General features: G+C 36.5%; 1 protein-coding gene across 4 annotated transcripts in view; it reads right to left on the reverse strand.

Moving 5' to 3' along the window:
• atp11b (ATPase phospholipid transporting 11B) overlaps nt 1–14359 on the reverse strand; it is a 52958-nt gene that overhangs the window by 35889 nt on the left and 2710 nt on the right. For all 4 annotated transcript variants that reach the window (XR_001312408.1, XR_001312409.1, XM_014031937.1 and 1 more), the window contains exons 2-13: nt 9417–9533; nt 9121–9210; nt 6545–6625; nt 6134–6241; nt 4760–4888; nt 3528–3631; nt 2435–2482; nt 2178–2242; nt 1826–1907; nt 1587–1737; nt 404–601; nt 71–229 (exon numbers count right to left, since the gene is read on the reverse strand). Coding sequence is in view for 2 of the 4 variants with exons in the window: in XM_014031937.1 (XP_013887391.1) it covers nt 71–229; nt 404–601; nt 1587–1737; nt 1826–1907; nt 2178–2242; nt 2435–2482; nt 3528–3631; nt 4760–4888; nt 6134–6241; nt 6545–6625; nt 9121–9210; nt 9417–9533 (1332 nt within the window). In the remaining 2 variants the exon portion in view is untranslated. The remainder of the gene's footprint in view (nt 1–70; nt 230–403; nt 602–1586; nt 1738–1825; nt 1908–2177; nt 2243–2434; nt 2483–3527; nt 3632–4759; nt 4889–6133; nt 6242–6544; nt 6626–9120; nt 9211–9416; nt 9534–14359) is intronic.

Here is a 14359-nt window from a genome sequence, read left to right on the forward strand (position 1 = left end):
ACATAAAGTTCTTAAAGAAATGCACATGAATACTAATGTTATTTATATAATGTTTGTGTTTTTGCATTACCAGATGTGCTGCAGAGCTATCTGGAGATTCCTCCGTCATTCCCTCTGGTATCAGTTTGCCATTTACTTCTCGGTACTTGACTCCATTTATTGTGCACTCACGGAACTGCATTTCATTTTCTGTTAGCGTACCCGTCTTGTCGGTAAAAACGTACTCTACCTGTAAAACAAAAACCCACAGGTGTGCATATAAGGTCGAGGTTCAACTGATGTCAGAAATGTTTCTAATTCAGTAACAATTCATGTTTTACAAAAGTATGATTAAGTAACTACTTCTTCTGTAGACATGGTATTTTTACATTAAAACACGAATGTTGCAGATTTCGTGACACACCTGTCCCAACTCTTCATTGAGATCGGAAGTGTTGACCTGAGCTTTCTGATCACTTTCCTCGTGGTACAAATCCAAATCCCAGCCAATAAAAAAAGAGCCCAAGAACTTCTGCATCTCCACAGTGACGTAGAGTGAGATGGGGATGATAAAGTTATAGAGGACCAGAAACGCCAAGAAGTCAGAGATGAACTTAAGGATCTAAAGAGAGATTAGATTAAATATATATAAAATTACTGGTCAGGAGATGTACAAAAACTGTTAAAACAGACAAATTACAGGAAAAAAAAAAATCGACGTCTATCACAGAATTTAAATTTTATACATGTTAGCCACACAGGATGACAGGCCTCCGCACAGATTTTTCTAAATGGAAGCAGGCAGGGTAATCCATTCCTATTAAGGAAATAATTACTTCATGTGACAGGAAAGGGGAGTGAGCACAGATTGTGAGACAAAGTATCGACAGCAACAAAAGTCAGCTTTATGACATGATCAACTAAGAATTGAGTCATAAAACACACAGATTAAGGGAATAAGTATTACTAAAAAAATACTCATGTATTTCTCTTTAGGCTATAAAAAGATTTCAGATATTTCTGGAACTGTTACCCCCTTGGAGCAAGGAGATAACTAATTTGGAGGCATACTCACTTGTAAAGATTATACTATATACTGAGCCCATTGGATTGCTGGAACACAGAATACACCAAATCCTAAAAGAAGGCTTCTTATTTGTTACGAGTATTTCTCTGTCATATGACAGCAGAATGTCTAGAGCACAACTGTGTGCCTTTGTTTCTTTGTTTTACAAAAGACTGCTGGTCGATGTGACTTATTAGAGTTGGCAGGCACACTGACATACCAACAGATAAACCCAGTGAAAGCCACTCCTTTCTTATACAGTACCTTGTCACAGACAACACTAAACCTAGCAGTTTCTTTGTGAACACATGGATCAAAGAATTGCCCCATCTTAAAATATTTTAAGTTATTTTAAACCAAAGACAAAAAAAAACAAAAAAAAAAGCAGGACAAAGTACACGCTGCATAAAAAAATGAAAGAAGTGTAATATTAAATAAAATAAACAAATCTTATTTAATACTTTGAATGAGAGAGGACAGAAAACCAAAAACAAGTTTGTAAAACTGAATTATTCTGATTAAAAAACCACTGCAGACTAACCGGACTGCTGTTTTTCTCTTGTTCAGTCTTTTGATTGTAAAAAGGTTCATTCCATTTCTCTTCAGCCTGCCAGGCATATTTCAGAATGGTGCTGAGGATGGCCTCAAACAGCAAGATGACCAAGTAGATGATCAGGAATGAGTTCATTGACCTGATAAGGGAACACATTTAAAACGTTAACTCCCATTAAGCACATCCTTGAGCGGCGGCGCTTTGATTACTTCGAAAAAAATGCTTACTTCTCCACTGCGGAGCGTTTCTGGGACTTGCACTTATAGTTGAGAGCCATCTTGGATTCCATCCCTGTGTAAACTGCCACACCTGCAACAGCAGTTAGTTTAGTTATTACATTAAACTCGTGGCTTGTCCATTACACTCCTGATCAAGTCATACTTTAAACCAGAAGATTATAAAACATGTGATAATGAGTGACCAATAGCAGAAGCTGAGAAATGCTTTATCGTGTTACAGCTGTGATTTGATCAGATTCAAGTTTCACTGGACCAGCTCACAGTAAAACTTTTATTATTAATTTCTCTAAGGATTTATTCTAAAATGAATGTCTGGATCATCACAGCCATTCAGACTCACCAAAAATCTCTTTGGTATTTTTCAATCTGGCACCTCGCAGCAGCAGGTTCTCTGGACCCAGTGGTCTAAAATATATATATATGAAAAAAATAATACATGTTTAAAAGTGCAAATAATGTTTATTTTGTTACAAGCCTCATACACAAACTCAACAAGTAGCTGCCATGAATGAAWGAGTGTTTAATGGTTACCTGACACAGTAAATAATTGTAAATACATGCTAAATTTATTTATTTTTCTTTTAAATCTGGTTTTACCTGACGATCTCTTCTCCATGTTGAGTCACAGTGATACGACCTACGAATCTGAAAGAGACCAAAAACGTTTCAGATGTATTAAAAGATTTCGTCTTAGAGTGATTACTAAATAACAAGGCCAATGATTGGGTAGAGCAACTGAAAATCTGACAAAAGATTTCTCAAGAGGAAATTACTACAAGATTTGATTTAAAACATTTGATTACTAATTAATGAAACAAGGCTAAAACCATGTTAACGAAATGAGATCACAGCAAGAAGCTGACAAATGCTGGGTCAGTTAGGTCCATGTAAATTTAAATCCTGTCAGTGACTCTGGACAGTGACTGAAAAACTTTTTTCATAAATGTAACAGATATTAGATAACATTCAGACCACTGAGTGCAAAAAGAACACATTTTCTGTTTTCTAAGCACTTCAAATTCTCAGATATTTTTGAAATACTGCCTATAAATACAATGAAAACTTCAGAAAACAGAAGCACACTACACAGAAGTTCTCCTGCTATTTTAACATAGTCTTAAACCAGCATGACCTGCACACTAAGACAACTGGTAGCACGTTTGTTTTGTCTTAGTGTCATGCACTATGACCTGGATGTTTTCACGTGCACTTTATCTGGATGTTTTAAGGACTGCAGCACAACTCTAAAAACAGCCACCATGTGAGAGAAACAACCTTGTGTGGGGGAAGGGGAGAAAAGCGCCACAGATGCAAACTGCTTAAAGTCCTAAAGCTGCCTGCTAAGTTGTTGTCATCAGAATGATGAAGCTTTAACTTTGTCATCTATCTTATAATTGTCTTATAATTGTTTTAAGAGGAACATGTCGACCATGTGTTTAACACAGTGTATATTATTGCCTGCTGCCAAAGGGAAAAAGGGCGGTGATGTTTGCAGTGTCTATGTGAGCTTGTTTGTACCGTTAGCAAAATATCTCAAACTACTCAATGGACTTTTAATGAAACCCTAACAAAGTAATTATTGATTGAACATCTACAACTGAATAACTTTTGAAGCCAACTCTACTGAACTGAACTGGGAATTTCTGACATTTGTATTCTGAAGGTGGGAGTTCACAGAAGTCCAGATTACCTGTACAAATCAGCTTCTGGCTGCTGACACTCCACTACAGCCTGTAAAGCCTCCAGCTGGGTCACTGACTGACACACTGATGTCTCTGGTACAGAGAAATGGGTCTATAAAAAACACACAGTTAAATGCTGATAAAGAAAAGTGATGGTTAAAACTGGGGCAACAATGTTTTTAAGGGTGTATTCAGACCAGGAAAGTCCTTTGGTCCAATTGTTTGGTCCGGACCAAAAGTGGACTTTATTTTTTTTCGTTTGGTGCGGTTTGCATTCACATTGTGCTTTTTTGCAAATGAACTATAACTTGTAAACAAAGCCACGAGTGTGACGATCATTGCTCCCATTGGACAAAAAAAGGACGGGGGCGGGACTGAGCCACAGATCCAGCAGAAAACAAGGAAGTCCTGCATGCTGCGGTTCTGATGCGCACATTTGTGCTGATAGTACAACTGCAACAGCATTTAAAATGTCAGAAGCGCTAATTTAATGGTGGTTCCATGATGATATTCTAATTTTGGAGCGGCGTCAGTAAATGTGTCCCGCGACCCAAAGGAGACGAGGTGCTCTGCGTGTTCTGACCCACAACATGCCGGCAGCAGAGCTGCTAACAGGAGATGACGAAACATGTATGTTTTCAGTTTATTTAGCTCAGCAACGGTGGCCTGTGAAGTCCAAAAAGGTGCATGTTTAATGCAGTTGGTTCGGTTAGAGTCCGGTCTGTGTTCACACCAGAAGCGAACTGAAGTGAACCGCACCAGAGTTCGTTTGGAAGCGGACCGAGACCACCTCAAAAAGCAGGTCTCGGTCCGGTTGTTTGATCCGCACCAGAGTTCGTTTGGAAGCGGACCGAGACCACCTCAAAAAGCAGGTCTCGGTCCGGTTGTTTGATCCGCACCAGAGTTCGCATGAGTGTATTCACACCTGCACAAAAGGTCCGGAACACTGGAAACGAACTCTGGTTCGTTTAAAGCGGAGCAAATTATCAGGTCTGAATACGACCTATGATAAGGGATAATTGTGACTAAGGAGGAAGGAAGAACAGCTGGTTAGTAAAGTTTAAACATTGGCTCAGTTATTTGGAACTGGTTCAGAGTCAAGGTGACAGACAAGCAGAGAACATATCATCAACATTCAGCTAAAAATATTGAGACATTACTTTTAGTTCGTATCACCCAGCTTTAATTGGCAGTCACATACACACAAAATGTTAATTTGATTGCAGCGACGCGAACAAACCTTGAGGTTGGTCTCTCCATCGAGACTGGCTGTGGTGATGTGACAAGTCCCATCAGCACGATCTGATGAGAGCAACACCAGATCAGCAGGGAAGGTCTCATCTTTAGCTACGCGGACAATGTCCCCCACCTGGATGGACAAGAAATTAACAGAACCAGGTTTACACGGTCCAAGTTTACAGCAGTATTAAATGCATTGTTCTGATTAAACAAAATGTTTTTAAACTCCTTTTGGTTGTACTCAAATGTTCACTTACATTGTTAACTGTTAGTACTGTAGCAGAATATGTTTCATTTGTTGATAAAGTAAAGCTAAAAATAATAAAAAAGGTTTAGGATCTGTTAGAAGCCTTATTCAAATACACCACTGCTACAAATTATTTTTAGACTTTACTAGAATGAAATCATTTTTCAGAGTAGTTCAACAAAACATCTATTTTTTTATTAGTTCTTGTTCTTGGAAGCAACATAATTTAATCTAGAAGACAGAAAGTAAAAGTTGCAGCCTAATGATTTTGTCTCTACTGGGACAGATAATTTCAACATTTTGTAGCCTTGTCTTAAACTTTTGCACTCCTGTCAGCAAATCTCAGTTGTGACTATAAACACAGCATGTGTGCTTTTCAAGCTTGTAGAACTTGCCTTCCTACTAAAAGCATACGTCACTGGATTCTATTATCATTAGCTTTAGAAATTTATCATGGAAAAGTTTGACCGATCAATGTGTAACATATGACTGCCTTTAAAAACAATGAATCACTGGAAAGATAACAAAACTTGTTTAGACACAAGCCTGCATGTTAGATTTGTAGGTGGACGTTGGAAATTTAAATAAATGCAAAACACAAGAAAATAGCAAATGTTAGCATCCAAGAACTTGAAACAAACCAAATTAATTCATTTGCTTTTCTTTTAAGTGAATGAGCAAAACTTATAAAAAAAAAAAAAAAAACATGACCGAGACAAGCTGCAGCAGGAAATGATGCAGGGTTTTGATGCAATCAGTTAAAACTATTATACTGTGTATCTATATTCATCTCACACATATAACTGCCAATCTGAAAATCTCACAAATACACATTTTTAAATTCTCAAAAAAAAAAAAAAGCTTATTTTTCATACTATGTCCCTCTGGAGAATTATCTGTGAATTAATGCTCCTCAAATTGTCAAAAAGAAAAAAAACTTTCTATGATATTTATGTAAAAAAAAATCACTATCATGAGGAATTCAACAGCCATGCTAAAATTAATAATGATGTTTGTGATAAACTGTAAAGGCCTTCATGTACAGAACAAAAACAGAGACTTTATAAAACCAAAGTCGTTTTGATAAAATAACTGGCACGATGAATTTTTATGCTTTAGAAATATTACCCTAATATTTTTGGATCTCGTCTGTACCAGACTTCCACTGCGAACCACAAACACTGGAGCTCCATTAACCTCGTTGTCTGCCTTGTGTCTCAGCCAGTCTTCATAGCCCTGCGAAGAAAGCCATTCAAGCCTTTCAAATATCACAGGTGAGCTGTTGAAAATGGGGTAATTACACCGTAGCCTGGCTCAAATAAACATATTTAATGTCACATTTATAAAAGCATTAAAATAAACCTATAAAAAAGTTGTAGATGATATGCTTCTTTAGTGAGTCAAGACAAAAAAATGGATTGCCAAATTAGCTTGGTTTTAATTTCTGGTTTCAACAACAGCTCAAACCGGAATGGTATTAGGTCAGTTCCACATTTTAAGTCTTAATTTGAGGAAGTTATTATTTGCTTGATCACTCACCTGTTTTATAGCAGTGACTGTGATCACAAAGAAGAGAGGGAGCCCACTGGTGACTGGAGAAGTTGGGGTGTCTATCATTAACTAGAAATAAAACATACAGATTAATAAAAGGTATGAACAAAGCCATAAAGCAGTAAAACACATGCACAGTGGGTGTAAATTGTGAAAGACAACAGAACAGAGAGAAGTAGTGGCTGGTTTGTCAAATAGGAAATGTCTATAAGGTTCCTCCAATGTTAAATGTCACATCTGTACAAATAGTCACTTACACAGGTTTTTACATTCATCTGTGCTTTTGTCCCCAACTTCCCTCATTCTACATTCAACAACAGAATTTCCACATCAACCTTTTAATCAACACAAATTGTCAAACATGTTTGTTGGAAAATGTTAAAGTGACTAAACGCTCTCGCACCTAGCTAATTGATCATCACACACACGTGCATAAAAACATTAAAAAACCTAATAAACATTAAACACTTTGAAGATAATTTATTTCAGTCACATTTAATCCTCTTAGTGTGTTTTGACTCAAATTTTAACTTGTTGGGTAATCATAACCTTGAGCTGCATCTGCTTTGTAGTCTATGACATTAAAGTATCTGAAGTTTGTCATCACACAATAATACTATACAATAATATATATAATATAATATATGCACTAAAATCTGCACAGAAGATTTTGTTGCTCGCTGAACAGAAAAGTAAAAAAATAAAGACTCAGGCACATCTTATGTAACTCATGTCTGGTAAACTGCAATACCTTCCTCTAGTTTTGTAAGTCACTTTAATATTTTCCTAAAGGTTTGTAATTATAACCATTATTATTTTTGCACTTTATTTTGATTTTAGGGAGTTAAAGTGCAAATTAAAAGCATTTTTTCCTCATTTACTGTTTTGGGAAAACACTGCTTTAAGCAGGGCCTTCAGTTTGCTCCACCGAGCAGGTGATGCAGCATAAATTACTGTCAACTGTTTCACAATGTTGTAGTTGTTCAACAGATGGCTGTAAAGGACAATACATACTTAAACACTTTTGAAAGGACATAGAAAAAGGGCCACATAAAGAGCGTGAATGGGAGGGGGTCGCCTTCCTATCGGAGGCTCAAGGGTTCAATCCCCAGCCTCTAAACTGTGTACTTATTGGTGTACAAGTGAAAACGTAAAAAGAAAATATAATGATATTTTTATTGTGTGATTATTTCTGTGATTAAACTGATGATTTCATGTACAGACTGGTCTGGGTGGCTATAAAATATGGCTACACAGAGCAGATACCTGCCTGAACACACTTAAAACACTTAATTAAACCACTGTTTTATCAAGAGGAAAAGAATTATGTTTGAGGATCTGGCTCAAGCTGTAGGGTGGCCCATTTTGATGACGCAATGAAAATAGGCGGCATCAAATCCTGAAGAGAATGATTTAATGAATTTGCTTCCTGAAATGCTTTGCTGAATGCACGGAGAGAGCATTAAACGTGGTTCAGACCAGCGCTGTGGTGTGGTAGTATAACTCTTTTCACATTCAAACATTCAAATATTGGTGTATTTTCTATCTGGTTACGAACACGTATTAAGGTAAACAAACACGTAAAATTTATTTTCAGCTTCTTTTCCAGCCCCTGCTGTATACTTATTGGTGTATAAGTGAAAACGTAAAAAGCATATATTATACTGTGGTTTGAACTGTGAACACAAAAAAAAGAGACAATGATGAATCAAGAATCTAATAATTTTTTGTGGACTAATGACCAAAAGGAATCTATATTTTGTGTCACATTAAAGTACAAAACCTAAGTTTTAAAAAGTTTTGTTTAAGCTGTTCAAACAAAAATTAAAAAGTTCAAGATTTTTTTTTTAAACACTGGAACCCATTTTCAAAGAATACCACTTTAGAGGCTTCAAAAACGACATTTCTACATGAAACTGAAACAATAAAAATAGACAACTAAATAAGCTCAAACATTTATTTAAAAATGCAACATTCCTGTGACTTTTTCTAATGCCCTTTGTGAAACAAATTTTATAACAACAGGTAACCAGGAATCCATTTGAGAAATGTTAAAATTAAAGGGTCCATTTGTCCATCTAAAAAAATATCATATTCACAATGTTAAAAAAAGATGAATGCTTTTCAGTGATTTTAGACTAAGATGATTTCAAAGAACCGACAACCTGAGTAGGAGAAAAAACAGTCTTCTCAGACAAAGTCAAATCAGTTGCTTTGGCTTCAATACACAGTCCCAAACACACTGGAGGAAAGCTAAAAATCTGAAAGACGAATCCAGTTTCAGCACAGGATGACTGATGCATTCTGAAGGCATGACGCTTTGGGCTGGAGGTAACGACACTTTTGACCAAATGCGTGGGTGTAATTTTTAAACAGAGTTAGACTTCTATCTCCTCGGGCCCCTGCATGTTAGTGACACATTTACTCATGCAAAAACAGATGCACGCACACACACACACTTGTGTGTGCAGGAAAGCTGAGGTCACACATGAGTCATCACCAGCTGATAAACAGAGCATGTTTCTGCAGAGTGGCCGTCTTTATGTGTATTTGTGTGACATTACCTGTACAAGGAAGATAATGAGAAAATAGAAGTTTGCAATCCTCCTAAACTGCTCAAACAAATTCTTGGGTACAAAATTCCAAATCGTATACTGAAAAAGAAAGAACAGAGAAAAAAATAAACTTAAAGAAACATTTTAAGCAACACAAGTGTGTCCAAGTGTGGCAAAAAGAACAATTGAAATAAATGTACTAATTTATTTTAACTGGCTACTTTTACATTCTTGTTTTACAATGACAGCATATCTGAAGTGCCATAAAACAGGACACAAATACAGGCTAACAGGAATTTTAATACCTTGGAGGAAATGATCCTGTTGTCTGCAAAGCGCTGTGGGATGTAATGACCATGCTGGGGGAAACGGTTTGCTACATAAACTGTCCTGGTGTCACTTTGATGAGGCGGGTCAAAGCCCTGAGAGAAAAGAAACAAAAAGACACAACAACATGAAGAGAGGATGAAATAGAAAGTAAGAGTATTGTAGAAATGCATACCTCAAAAAATACTTTCTACATAAAAAAATCTAAAAGTAAATCTATCTAAAAAAAAAAACATTGAACGATAAAAATCTAATTTGTGATAGTTGAATCACCAAAGCTGACAGAAAAATAAATCAACTTTGTCTGTTTAAAGGCCTCATTGAACACAGTGATTCCACAGAAATGTTTCAAAATTTAAAACAAAAACCACATTTTAAAACATGCATATACTGAAAACACTCATCTCAACAGCTCAATGACAAAATCACTTACAACAAACAGCTCACTCGCTACAACCTCACTGATCACAGACCAGAATCACACAATTAAAAAGGGAATCAAAGATAAATAAGTTTGGGTAGAATTTGTTAAACTGTTTAATTGCAGACAAATAAAACACCTCGAAGAATCTAGTTTTACAATGGAAAGTTAACTGAGAACAACAACAACAAAAAAAAACTTTTTAAAAGTAACATTCTGGTTCTCATTAAGGTCCGGGGAAAGTAAATAACCAGATAAAGTTGTCAGTTTCTAACAGTCACTGACAGGAGGAGGAATATGAACAATGCTACTGTTGTTTAATAATCACAGCTGAAAGGATTCTTACTACTACTTAACACAAAATATATAGAGTTGTGCTTTAAATAACCGTGAAGCTAAATTTAGGCACATAGGGACCTGGAAATGGACTTTGTTAGCCCCAAATCTTAACATCTAACAAAGAAATTACTGTCAGTGGCTTGAATAAATATCACATCTCTACAGGTAAATTATATTAATTTTGAAATCAAGCGGGGTGCACATCTTGTACCCTTACATGACTGAACAAGGACAACTTGACGACGGCTGATGAAGGAGAATTTCTCAACCATGTAGGCTTCAGTTGTGCCTCCTAAACTAAGTTCAATCCGGCCAATCAGTCATGTCTTTATTAACATTAACCATAGATGTCCTGATGCATCTCAGTAATCCAGGTAAAAAATCAAAAAGAAAAAAATTGTGTAGGTCTTCTGGACGGGTTCTTCTCTAATGAAACGTTTCGTCTCTCCTCCAAGAGACTTCTTCAGTCTGAGAGTTTCAGGCAAAATTCAGGCTTTTAAGCCCTGCCTCCATGTGACTGATACTCACATCACATGGCTATCGTTGACACCTAATTAACACTTGTTGTTAACAGGGGGTGGAGTGATACTGGCAATAGCCATGCTGTAGGAGGGGGACAACTGAAAACGGAGGCCTCCACCTCTGTTTAATGATGGACGGTCTTTCTTCACAAAAATGGCTTCTTTTACTCCTCTCTCAAACCAACGTTCCTCTCTATCAAGAATGAGAACATCCTCATCTCTGAAAGAGTGACCGCTGGCCTGTAAATGAGTGAAAACTGCAGAGTTCTGGCCATTAGAATTAGCTCGTCTGTGTTGGGACATTCTTTTGAACAGTGGCTGCTTTGTTTCCCCGATGTATAACTGGTCGCAGTCCTCCTGGCACTTAACAGTATATACAACATTGCTCTGTTTGTGCCGGGGCACCGGATCTTTGGGGTGAACCAGCCTTTGCTGTAATGTGTTTTGGGGTTTGAAAGCYACTGGGACATCATGTTTAGAAAATAAACGTTTCAGTTTCTCCAAAACACCCGCAACATACGGAATAACCACTGGTTTGGGTCTGTGGTCTTCATTTTCACCTGAAGGTTGCATGGAATCCTGTCTGTGTTTCCTGTCTGCTTTCAGGAAAGCCCAGTCAGGATAACCACACTGCTCCAGGGCCTGTCCTGTGTGTGATTTCTCTTTCTGCCTGGCTCCTGGGTTTGTAGGGACACTGTCTGCTCTGTGGTACAACGTCTCAGACTGAAGAAGTCTCTTGGAGGAGAGACGAAATGTTTCATTACAGAAGAACCCTTCCAGAAGACCTATACAATTTTTTTTCTTTTTGATTAACCATAGCTACCATACATATTCACCAAGTACACATACTGTAAACCTTACTCAGTAATAAACTTGTAATATTGTTATGAGAAACTCTGTCATTGTTGAGCATTTACTTATGATACATAGTAAAAAGCTTGTTATGTCCTTATTCACACCCGCTGCTGTTAGTATAATATTTTTACAACTTGATTAGAATCCAACCTTACAGAAGAACAATAGGGTGGCACACGAGCTCACACTAAATGGTGTACAGCGAGAATAAACAACCAAGTTATGAGGTCAATAAAAGTGCAGAAGAGGGGAAGAATAGAGAAACATTTCTGGCAAGAAAATAATCCCACAACAGCAGATTATTGTATTAGTTATATTGCCCACAGGCAACTAGGTAACTTCTTCATCATATTCTTTTCACTGGCAGATGATCAAATTTAAAGTAGCACTAATAAATAGGAATCCAATTTCATTGGAAGCAATGAATGATCCAGTGAAACGTAATACTCTGTTTTGTAATTTATTTGTGATAATTTTATTTATTAAATTTTTTATTTAAAATCTTTTTTCATTTTATTAAAACAAAATCAATTCTATGTACAAATAAAGAAGAAAAACAGAAATACAATGAAATGAAAGGCAGCAGAGAAGAAAAAAATCTTATATCTGCCCCTTTTTGTCCTCAAATATAAACTCAAACAATACTAGTCTTCAAAAATAAATAAATAAACAACATCAAATCCTTCTAGAACACCAGTTTATATGAATGCATATTATACTGTTTCATAGCTCTTCAAAAGCCCAACTTTTATCATTCTCTTGAACATGTACATTAATCTAGCATTTTTAACATCATCTTCCAGATTATTCTACAATCTATACTCCTTGGATTGGAAGTATTTTTAGGAAGTAACAGGTAGAAAGTTACTGAAATGTGGCACAACTGTCGTGTGAATATGATGCGTAAATAAGTCGTATTGGTTATCAATAAGGATACACGATATATCTGCATTAACATCGGTATCGGTCGATATCGGTCATTTTTTTAGGACATCACATTGGTTCACTGAGTAAAACTGGGCCGATATTAACGTCCAACATTGATTTCCCACTTTTTAGCTTTGTGTTCCTTTTCTGGGAGGGAAAATGTTTGGTCGAGTGGTCACGATAGCGATAGTGACGCTGCTCAGCCTCAAGTAGAGAGTAGGGTTGGGCAATATTGGCAAAAAATTTTATCACGATTAATTGTGGTATTTAGCAGATAACGATTAATTTGACAATTAATCCCCTGGAATCCCTGAACACCCATATGTCCTGGTCACATGACCAATTTAGTGGGACAGATTTTATCTTCATAAAAATCTGTTCCAGTGGTGTCAAAATTACATATTTCAGGCTATACATCTATACATAAAACTTTAAATTGGGTTGATAGGTAAATAAATTTACAAAACTTTTTTTTAAAATGTTTGTCATATTTGAAGAGGAGAGGAGCACCAGGCGGACTGGTGGCATTAATCATATTAATGGTCAAGTGCCAAAAAATAACTGATCTATGTTTTTTCACGATACGATTATGCCCATCCCTAGTAAAGAGCTGTGTCAGCGGTCTAGTCGTTATTTTCATTTCTGTGTTTGTGTAATATCTGTAAATATCCGTTATCGATCATAACACCAATAATAATAGGATCGATATTGGCTGAAGTTTTCATATCGGTGCATCCCTAGTTATCAAGAAAATTCTCATGTCACATTGTTGAGTTAGCATTCACATTTATCCAGTGACAGTCCAAAATGTAAATCAGATTAACAGCAATAGAAATACAAATAAAAATCACTGATATAATCAGTTGCAATGAGGACTACTTAGAACCACAGCGTGTGGCAAAAATTTGACCTTTCATTTTGTCTGCTGACTCTAATGCCCACATCAATTTAAACTAAGGCAGACAATTATTACTTCCTGCCTGAAGCCTACAAGTCCCACAGTGCCTCAGAGAATTCACTGCCCTGAACAATTACAACGCAAAAATAAATAAATAAAATAATAAATAATAAATAAAAAGCTATATACTGAGTTGTATTAAAGAAAAAGAAGCTTTTCATCAAAAGAAACAACAGAAGAAAGAAAATAAAGGGAGGCTGTTGGATTAGAAGAAACCAGGAAAGACAAACTCATAAAAAGGGCAACAGAGTAAAAATATGCAAAAGCTGATGTTGTTTCAGGCTGTTTGATAACAGCTACATTAACATCAGATGCATGCCATAAATATAACGTGTTGCAAGACTTAAACATTTAAAGCCAAACTATAGACAGGCACTATTTTATCCAAAGTGAGATATGACATTTATTGGGTTTGTTTACTACTTCATGACAGCAGACTATTGTTACAGCAGTGATCCTAAAAGGTCTTGCATGTGACTGCAAAAATAAAGTGAATTCTTCCAACTCAATAGGCTTCGATGACTTGTGCAAACGACTCAAAAAAAAAATCACACTTCCTCTCTATTCCTCACACCTTATGCACAGCTACCGATTAACCCCCGTAAAGTTCACACAGTAAAACCCAAAGCTCTAAATCTACGAGATACTTTAAAAGTTATACCCAACGTTCCGTTTAAAGCCTGAATGAAGATATGGGCTATCAAAAAGACACGCAAGTCCGTTTACCCAGCTGCTGCCGTTACGTATGCTAGATTTGCAGAAGCTCTTTATTGGTGTAAAATGCAGAAGTGCTGGCGTGAAGTCAGTACTGATAGAAGCCTGACACGAAAAACTGTCAAAAAAAAAAAAAAAAAAAAACCCCCCTCAAATTATTCTACTCGTTTATTACAGTCCCAAAGA

Source organism: Austrofundulus limnaeus, unplaced genomic scaffold, assembly GCF_001266775.1.
Source record: "Austrofundulus limnaeus strain Quisiro unplaced genomic scaffold, Austrofundulus_limnaeus-1.0 Scaffold1349, whole genome shotgun sequence".
NCBI lineage: Eukaryota > Metazoa > Chordata > Actinopteri > Cyprinodontiformes > Rivulidae > Austrofundulus > Austrofundulus limnaeus.